The following is an 8,013-nucleotide window of genomic DNA, read 5'->3' on the forward strand; positions in this document are numbered from 1 at the left end:
ATTTGAAATTCGATATTCCATGGTAACTCGTTTAAAAGAAGAAAATGAAATTTCGAACATATATGCATATATTGTAATGGTAAATTTTCAATTTAAGTCGAAGATCATTAGAATGAGAGTGTCAACATCCTAAAAGAGTAAGACAATGGCGTCCCTCCCTCAACTTGTAATGTATTGCTTTGATCCCACAAAGTTAGAGGATTATCACATGAAACAAATTAATTTACACTTCCTTCAATCATATACATACTGTGAGATCAAATGTGGGAAGCTACTTTAGCAAGCTTAAAGTACCAAGCAACAAACAGTGAGACAAATGGGTGTTACCGTGAGGAGAAAATAAGTAGTTTTTCCTATCTGGATCATGGAGTTGAGTTTTTCTTTTGCTTTCTTTGCTCGTCCTTTACTTTCTCCATCTTTCCACTTTTTGATTTCTGGTTGCTAATGGAACCCTCCTGAGCACTGCAGATGTGAGACTTCAATTTGAATCCGAATTTCTTTGAGACATTTCCCCAAGTGAAACCCTTTACCCGACTTATCTTTTTGATTTCTTGCTTCATGTTCGAGCATTCCTTCTCGAGCTCAGAAACCCGTGTTCTCATGTGATCCATGCCTTCCTTCAAAACCTGGTTTTCCCTTGCAGTTGCAGTCCACCCTCCTTCAGTAGGCCCTGCGAACCCGCTTCTCAGCTGTCGTGATCCATCAAGATTATCAGAAACCAAAAAGCAACTGGCTATTGATGTCCTAAGCTGAAGCTGCTCAAAGAACAAGATTTGTACAACTACTCTTAGTGGCAGTCTCTCATTCTGTGCAGCATGCGTGCATGCTTCCAAGGAGAGCTTCTGGCAGTCCATCAGCCGGCATAGTTGTTCTCGCTCGGGTTCTGATAACCATGGGTGCGACTGCAAGGTTGATTAGCATAGGAAAGTTAACAAGTTTGAATCGAAATTACAGCGATTGCCTTCTCATCTAGTTCTCTTCCTCATAATCCATGCATATAAGTTTGAAACTAAGGACAGTACCTTGAGATAAATGTCTACTGCACGGTACAGACCATCATGCAAGGGCCTAGCACAGTCGGGAAGAGAAGCAGCAAGAGCTTGAAACTTGGGGAGCTTCAAATTAACATCGGGGACAACCTCAGCAAGGTACCCATCGATTAGCTTGGCTACCATTGTAACAGGTGTTAATGAAGGCGAGCCGGTAATCTGACCATCATCAACTGAAGATGGAGAGGCTCCACCAGTAATCTGGTCCGTGGAAAGAAAATGTTCAAGAATTCGATGCACACAGTCAACATCATATAGTGTTTCCGAAGAATGAGAGAAGTTAGGCATCAGGAGATCTTCCAGAGTTGCTTGATCAAGCTGCATTCCAATCCTTTTCTCAATGTTAGATATACAGGAGGAGCTAGCTCGAAGAATCATGGCTGTTCGAAGCAATCCAAAGAGCAACTTTGTTGGGACAAGGCCCTTCTGAATAGGAAGCAACCTATCAATATCCTCCAGCAAACCCCTCTGATCTTCTTCGGATGGAGGAGCCTCTAAGGCCACAGGTGTGAGACGAGCACTCGAATTAGTACGGGTAGCACCCTGACGCTTTTTCAAACCAGGTAGATACTTTTTTGCATAAAAAGCAAGAGAGCCAGCGATTACTTCATGTCTGATACCACGAGACTCCAGGGCAGCAGTCAATCTCTTATAGAGAGGGAAACTTAAAGTCGATGCATCCTCATACCACCAATCTGAACTCATATTTTTCAGTCTAACCCCTGTACTAATCCCATTCCACAGCACACTTCCTCCAGGACTCTGCATAGGGCCACCATGTTCCATTATGGGCCATCCAAAAAGGTTGGAGTCAGTAGTTACCTTCATGGCCAATGATTCAGTACACCTTTTCGTAATGTTCAGTTCATCAGCATAATCGATGATATCATCACAAGTTTGAAGTGCTCTCAAAGTGTCTTTCCAATTTCGGAGGACTACTTGATTAAGAAAGGTTTCGGTCTTGGTAATAAGATTGCCTTCCCCGTATTCCTCGGTCATTTCCAAACGCTCAGCAGCGCATCTGAGGTAGACAACATTCGAGGATGTGAGCTCAAATTTCACACCGTAGCAGAACTTGGCCACAAGTTCAAAAATTTTGGCCCCTCCAGGAATGTCAGGGAGGCAAATGGAGCACTTTTGTTCATCTTCTTCAGATGCTTCTGCAATTAATCTTTCCATAACACCACTTCTAGAGAGTAAAGGGAACTGCACCAAACGAATGTTTCTACAAGTAAGAACTTAATCGATCATAAATTAATTACAGTAGTATATACATATATGATTTGATTAGGGAAAATTACCTTGTGAAGATGAAAGGACATTTCTCCAACTTCAACAACAATATCACTAGGAAGTCCAGTTGTGCAGAACCTACAAATATAGAGGTTAAATGTCTCTAACGAGAAAAACTAACTTGGTCGGTCAAATCAACAACCAAAACACACAAGATGGACGAAGGGTGCTGGCACAACGGTAGCCTCTTTTACGATTTTAAATTCTCATATAATTTAGAAATTTTCTTGGTACTTTTTATTTTCTATTAATAATCTGTTTTCGCCTATCCCCTAAAATTTTACAAGTTCACTCCTAATATAATATTGCGTTCAACCGAAAACCTGCACGTGAGTGTTTCTCTTGATCCATATGCATGATGCAAATTCAAACATAATAGTATCTCTAACAAATTTAACTTGAAAAAAAGAAAGAGCACAATATACACATCCATGTGAAGATTAAAGCACAGTGAAGCAAAACAAGAAAATACTTGTTTTTTTTTTGGTTAAAAAATCTTACAACAGTCAATGACAGAAGATATGCAGGCAGAGGGAAAGAGAGAGAGGGAGATGTAGTTGAATTGCAGAGATCAGGCACATACCAAGCCTGCCCTTGCCTTTTAAATGCATCAGTTTTGGATCCAAGTTTCATGCAAGCCATTTCCTCACTGTAAAAAAAAAAAAGAAGCAGCAGAACTCCGAGCAAACCCTTTACCAAAACTGAAACTCAAAGAACAACGAAAACCCAGTTCTGCTTTAACAACCGACCAGCCTAAATTGAACCTTGAAAAGTAACCAGAAAATCTCCTAATAAGAGACCAAATTGAGGTCAACTCCTCCAATTCTTAGCCTCCCAAAACAAGCACCCACCAGCTCAAAATGAATAAAGCTTTCTACTTACTATTTGTCTATCAGCCCCTAACAACCTTCAGCAAGAATATTCCACACCTTGAAAACAGAGGACTACAACTATTCAATTAAAGCAAAAAAACAAATCACCTCAGTGAGTTCCTTTTTCTCAGTGCTTGTTCGTTTCTTTTTCAGGTTATAACCTATAGAAATGTTAATAATTCAGTGCTTTTGCAATGGTCATGATGATGTTCACCACTTAAAAAAGCCAAAAAGATGATCAGAGCTTGTTTGGGTATTAGTGGCTTGCACCTCCGACACCAAACCTTTGCATGTATATCCAAATCCATGTGGGACCCTTCGGCCTAAACACACTCCTTGGTTTTCTAGAACTCTATTACATGGAATCTTTCGACATTTCATGTATCAATTTTCTTTATGTCCAAACAGTTTTTTTCTTCTTCTTAAATATTAAATTTCCAGTACTGAAGTTCATTATTGAAAGAATTAAATTTTAAACTTAAAATAATGTTACCAAGAGAGATGGTCACAATTAGAGCGGAAATAGGAGTAATAGAAAATGTTATCAAAAAGTATAACATTAAGTTAAACTTAACTTAAAATATTATCTTTTTCATAATTTTTTTCAGTTAACCTAAAATGTTAAAGATTTATGTAATATTTTTCGATTGTCAATAAAAAATATTACGAAGAATGTAATATTTTAAGTTTAACAAAAAAATATTATGAAAAATATAATATTTTAAGTTACATCTAATCAACAACTTTTATTAAATTCATTTAAGAAATCTGTTGTTAAGATTAGGGATAGACATGAGACCCGAACTCAACCTTATCGAGTCGGGTTTTTTTTAAAAAAGCTTCGAGTTTGGGTCGGGATTTTTTAAAGGTGATGTTCGAGTTGGATTCGGGTTTAAGGTAAAAATATAATTTTATATTATATATTTAGGAATAATTACAATAATATTCATATGTATATTATTTTTTCAATTAAATCACTATTTTTATTGAATAAATATAATATTTTTATTATTATTTCGGGTCGAGTCGGATCAGATTTTATCTATAAAAAAAATAGGTCGGGTTCGGGGTCGGATGACCCTAAACCCGACCCATGCCCATCCCTAGTATATTACCGGGAATGTCATTATCCTCCTTCCCTTAGGTATTGTTAGATTATCGGTGTTTTGGACTAAAACGCCCTTAATTTTTTTTCTCAAAAATATCATTCTTCTGTCATTGAATAATAAAAATTCTACGAAGGTTAAATTACAAATTTATCCTTAAACTATTTTAGATTTACAAAAAAAAAGTTTATAATTAAAATTTTATATGAAGTTCAGGGGTTAAAATAAAATTTTATCATTTCATTCAACTTTTTTATATTTTCAATTTTGTAAAAAAAATATATAAATTTTATGAATTTAAATTTTTTTTGAAGAAAATATATAAATATTTTTCTAACTTGTTAAAAAACCAAATATATAATAAGGATAATTTGGTAAAATATAGATTCCAATAATCTTTTATTTCTTTAACCAAACATGATAATCTTATATTTATGTTATACCAACCAAACACAAAATACAATATTCTCAGTAATCCTATTCTCTGATAATCTTTTACTCTCACTGATAATCTTACATTCCGTGAATCAAACGCTCCCAAATACATTATCAGTATCCTGGTAGAGGCTTCTCCTCTTGTACCCTTCAAAAATTTAATTCCAAAATTGGTAACAGGGGTGAAGCAACTCCAACCACTTATTAAGTCGTCTTTTTAATTAAAAGTTTAAAGTAATTTTTAAACTATCACATCAATTTCTTTATTAAATATTAATGGTATGTAAATCAATCGGTATCATTCAGATAATTAAATGATTTGTTAAAAGAATAATAGATCATTTATTAAATTATAATAGTCTCATAATTAAGTGTTTATTCATATATTTTGCTCTATAAATTAATAAAGTGATATATATTCTTAGTATATGTATCAACTTTGAAAGGAATACTTTTTGAAAAATAATCATATATCAATATTTAACAAGTCGCTTTAAGATTTTTTAATTAAAAAAATTACTATGTTTACAAATAAGATCTTCGTTTATAAAGTTTTAATATTAATTTAGAAAATATCCGACTACAAATTTAATGTGAATCACACTTTTATTTTTCTATCATGTCTGATTGTCTCGATGGCATTTATTAACTTGCTTGATTGCAGGAACCAAATTTATTACGTACATTCAATTTCTAAGTCGAGAAAAAGCAAATATGTACTACTCAATTTCCTTCCCATAATAAGCATATTATACGTACTTTAATATTAATTACTTCCCATTATAATTGCCTGCGATAATGGTAAGTTCTCAATCTCACGCTCTCTATATATAGAAAGAGAATCAATATGTTATATATATAGTGAATTCCATAAGAAAAATACTTGACCTCCATGGATTTCCCAAGTGTTAACAGAACTTCCATGGTCGCAACATATTTAATCCTGGGAATTTTTATAGCCAGCCTTACGATAGCAGGTTCGATTTCTCTCCTTCCTCGTCGTCTGATTCCATGTTTAAAAAAAAATTGTTGCAGTAATCTTAACGAGTAAATTGTTTTTTATTTGTATGTGATATAGGTGCAACAAAACCGATTGGCGTATGCTATGGAAGAATTGCCGATAATCTGCCCTCTGCTCTCGACGTTGTCAATTTCTACAAATCGAATGGTATCGGGAAGATGAGACTCTACGATCCAGATCAAGCAACTCTCCAGGCTCTTGAAGGAACAAACATACAACTAATCCTCGGTGTTCCCAATGAAGACCTTCAATCCCTTGCCACTCCCTCGACTGCAGCTGCTTGGGTCCAAAACAACGTATTAGCCTTCTATCCGGCAGTCAAAATTGTATACGTAGCAGTCGGGAATGAAATAAAACCAAACGACCCTGAAGCTCAATATGTTCTGCCCGCAATGCAAAACATTTACAATGCTTTGGTATCAGCACAATTAGGTAGTGAAATCAAGGTTTCCACATCAGTGGAAGCGAGTCTGTTGGGCCAATCGTACCCTCCGTCAGCAGGCTCTTTTGGTCCAGTTTCAAGCCCTTACATGACACCCATTGTCATGTTCTTAGCAACCACTGGGGCGCCTCTTCTCGCTAATGTCTACCCTTATTTTGGCTATATTAGTGATCCCCAGAACGTACGTCTCGACTATGCCTTGTTTACTGCTCCGGGAACTGTGGTTCAAGATGGCTCATTGAACTACCAAAGCATGTTCGATGCGATTTTGGATGCTTTTTATTCTGCTTTGGAAAATGCTGGGGGTGCCAATGTTGGGATTGTTGTGTCGGAGACTGGTTGGCCATCTGCCGGAGTAGAAGCGGCGACGGTGGAGAATGCAGGAATTTATTACCAGAATGTGATCGATCATGTCAGCAATGGAACTCCCAAGAAGCCTGGACAAGCTATCGAAGCTTATCTCTTCGCAATGTTTGATGAAGACCTCAAGGGTCCGGCTGAAACTGAGCGCCATTTCGGACTCTTCTCTCCTGATAAGCAGCCCAAGTATAATCTTGTTTTCAGTTGATTTCTGATCAACCAAGGCAAGCTTTCGACTACGAGTGGGCTTAGGAATTTTATTTTCCGGGGTAAATAAATTATTATACATACGGAATATCAATTAAATTTGTTCAGACCTGTTATCAATGCATGAGTAATCATTTTTTTTAATTAAAAAATATAGTTAAATAATTTATGCTTGTCTCGTTTATTTGTTCCCAATTCTAAATGTTAAATCATATAATGTATCACTTTATTATTAATAAAATTATGAATAAATCATCTAACTTGTAAGAGTTATAAATAAGTCATTTAATTAATTGATTATAAAAACATGTCATTTAATTATTAAAAATGAACAAGAAGATGTAATTAATAAGATTATAATCCAGTCTCTCAATTACTAATGAAATTATGAGCAGTTTATCCAATTTTAAAAAGTTATAAATAAATTAACTAATTAATAAAAAAAATAAAATCTATTTTAAATTTTAGGCTTCTTGAAGATTTGGAATTCCATTTAATGATTTGAACAGTAAAAAGGCTATCATTGGTGAGATGAATGCCATATCTCAAGACAAAAATCATACAAAATTTAGACAATATAAATTAGATGTTGTATTTATCTATTATAATAATTATGTCACTTTATTTACTAATTATAATAATAAGCACATTTAAATGTAACAAAAAAATTTAATATTTACTATGAAGTCAACCATAATAATTTAATTATTACAGTGCATAAATAAAATGATAAAATTATAGCTTTTGAAATGAAACAATTTAATTGTAAATTTATCTATACTATAATAACTCGTGTAATTTATCTATAAAAGCTACCCATTACAAAGTAGTAAGAATATTTTACCGCACTAAAATGCCCTTGTTGACCTTCGGTAGTATTTAAGAATTTTCGAATAATGTTATATCTCACACCAGATAAATTACAAAATGGTTGTCCCTTGTTCCCATATGTAATGGGGTAAGGGGGAGGTAAGATAGTAGACTGCCCCCAACACTAGGTTGAGAGTAGCTTCCGTAGGAGACCTCCGAATTATGAAATGCCCTCCATGGGACTCGTTCCCACGACCTTAGATAAATTACAAAATGTTCTTGTAATTCATGGTCAACGCTAGGTTTATAAACAATGGTTTCAAACCTATAGGTTAATCCTTCTCTAGCAACTTAACATAAGGTAAAATTTTATTTTTGAGGTTTTTTTAATCAAACCATTTAATTATTTAAATTATAC

At 34.7% G+C, this 8,013-nt stretch overlaps 2 protein-coding genes across 3 annotated transcripts; one reads left to right on the plus strand and one right to left on the minus strand.

Annotated features, from left to right (window-relative positions):
- Positions 1–178: 178 nt before the first annotated feature.
- On the minus strand, positions 179–3,157 carry LOC120156898 (BTB/POZ domain-containing protein At1g30440-like). 2 transcript variants are annotated; one of them, XM_039168166.1, is made up of 4 exons: positions 2,894–3,019; positions 2,351–2,420; positions 1,023–2,255; positions 179–902 (listed from the first exon to the last, which is right to left on the minus strand). In XM_039168166.1, coding segments are annotated over exons 1-4 (1,845 nt in total). In that variant the 5' UTR covers positions 2,896–3,019; the 3' UTR covers positions 179–362. The 2 variants fall into 2 exon arrangements, with proteins under 2 accessions (XP_039024097.1, XP_039024095.1); XM_039168164.1 differs by having other exon boundaries at positions 193–902; positions 2,926–3,157.
- A 2,490-nt stretch (positions 3,158–5,647) lies between these two features.
- LOC120157004 (glucan endo-1,3-beta-glucosidase-like) lies at positions 5,648–6,786 on the plus strand. Its single transcript, XM_039168269.1, has 2 exons — positions 5,648–5,732; positions 5,834–6,786. The coding sequence occupies exons 1-2, from the start codon at positions 5,648–5,650 to the stop codon at positions 6,784–6,786; spliced, it is 1,038 nt and encodes a 345-aa protein (XP_039024200.1).
- The last annotated feature ends 1,227 nt before the right edge of the window (positions 6,787–8,013 follow it).

Source organism: Hibiscus syriacus, unplaced genomic scaffold (assembly GCF_006381635.1).
Source record: "Hibiscus syriacus cultivar Baekdansim isolate YM2019G1 unplaced genomic scaffold, ASM638163v2 tig00111238_pilon, whole genome shotgun sequence".
NCBI classification, from domain to species: domain Eukaryota; kingdom Viridiplantae; phylum Streptophyta; class Magnoliopsida; order Malvales; family Malvaceae; genus Hibiscus; species Hibiscus syriacus.

Coding starts and splice junctions, on each gene's coding strand:
- LOC120157004 (XM_039168269.1), top strand. CDS start 5,648: ATGGATTTCCCAAGTGTTAACAGAACTTCCATGGTCGCAACATATTTA. Junction 5,733..5,833: donor AGCCAGCCTTACGATAGCAG/GTTCGATTTCTC, acceptor TATGTGATATAG/GTGCAACAAAACCGATTGGC.
- LOC120156898 (XM_039168164.1), bottom strand. CDS start 2,984: ATGGCTTGCATGAAACTTGGATCCAAAACTGATGCATTTAAAAGGCAA. Junction 2,421..2,925: donor AAAAGGCAAGGGCAGGCTTG/GTATGTGCCTGA, acceptor CTATATTTGTAG/GTTCTGCACAACTGGACTTC. Junction 2,256..2,350: donor TGTCCTTTCATCTTCACAAG/GTAATTTTCCCT, acceptor CGTTTGGTGCAG/TTCCCTTTACTCTCTAGAAG.